The sequence below is a fragment of the Mus caroli genome, unplaced genomic scaffold (genome assembly GCF_900094665.2).
Source record: "Mus caroli unplaced genomic scaffold, CAROLI_EIJ_v1.1 scaffold_18842_1, whole genome shotgun sequence".
Lineage (NCBI taxonomy): Eukaryota > Metazoa > Chordata > Mammalia > Rodentia > Muridae > Mus > Mus caroli.
In genome coordinates this window covers 1-1046 of record NW_018391275.1, presented here as the reverse complement: position 1 = coordinate 1046, position 1046 = coordinate 1, and the positions used below count along the sequence as shown (strand labels likewise).

Sequence of the window (1046 nt, the reverse complement as noted above, 5' to 3'; positions counted from 1 at the left end):
CCCTCTTGGGCACCTGTCTGACACCCCTAGGAAGAGTCTCCACTTGCCTCCCAGTCAGCTCTCTGCTGTTGAATGTCATCCTGCCATTCATCACATATTTTTGCCTTTTGCATCAGCTTCTGCAGAGCTCCCTGCAGCTTCTCCTGTGAGAAAGGAATTGGAGCAGAGTTAAATCGTGTGATTAGTTAGGACTGCTATTCCTAAGGAAAGGGCAACAAACTCTTCTGGAAGGACAGGAAGCCTAAGACTGTTCACTTTTGAAAAACTTGTGTCAATATTTATGTACACAAAGTATGTAAATCTTAAATGTCTATGACTCAATTGTTTCTGGTATTATATGTAAATAAACCCCATAAATGAAACAGAGGAATCTCTTTTAGTCAATCATCCCACTCAGTAGAAACCTTTTATTTTGCTTCCAGCATCAGAGAACCTGGACACTTTTGTTAGTTTTCTGATCACAACTATGTATATACATCACATGCCTCATACAATGTCATATTTGACACCTGAACTTTTTTTTTTTTGTAAAACTGGGTCATGTTGTGTAGCCCTGGCTTGCCTGTAGTTACTGTTACAAACACACTCCTGAAACTCAGAGATCCATGAGCATCAGCTGCAATGACTCTGAGATTAATACCTGTGGCACAACATTGGCCATGTGAATATTCTTTTTTCTTTTCCTTTTTCCCCATTTTAATTGCAATTTTTTTGTAGTTAAGTTTCTTTCTTTTACTGAAAAATCACTTTTCATATGAGATAAGAGTTTCTTGGTGTAGTCTGCTCTGTCCTGGAACTCACTCTGTAGACTAGGCTGGCCTCAAACTCAGAAATATGCCTGACTCTGCCTTTCTTTTTTTTTTTTCCCATTTTTTTAATTAGGTATTTAGCTCATTTCCATTTCTAATGCTATCCCAAAAGTCCCCCATAGCCTCTCCCCCACTCGCTTACCCACCCACTCCCCCTTTTTGGCCCTGGCGTTCCCCTGTACTGGGGCATATAAAGTTTACAAGTCCAATGGGCCTCTCTTTCAAGTGATGGCCTAT

The 1046-nt window shown here is 40.3% G+C and overlaps 1 protein-coding gene across 1 annotated transcript in view; it reads right to left on the bottom strand.

Annotated features, from left to right (window-relative positions):
- The window catches only part of LOC110289082 (tripartite motif-containing protein 30A), a 9066-nt gene extending 8929 nt beyond the window's left edge, over window positions 1-137 (bottom strand). The window contains exon 1 of the mRNA XM_021155285.2: window positions 48-137. Within this exon, the coding sequence (XP_021010944.1) occupies window positions 48-113 (66 nt within the window). The 5' untranslated portion in view covers window positions 114-137. The remainder of the gene's footprint in view (window positions 1-47) is intronic.
- Window positions 138-1046: the final 909 nt, after the last annotated feature.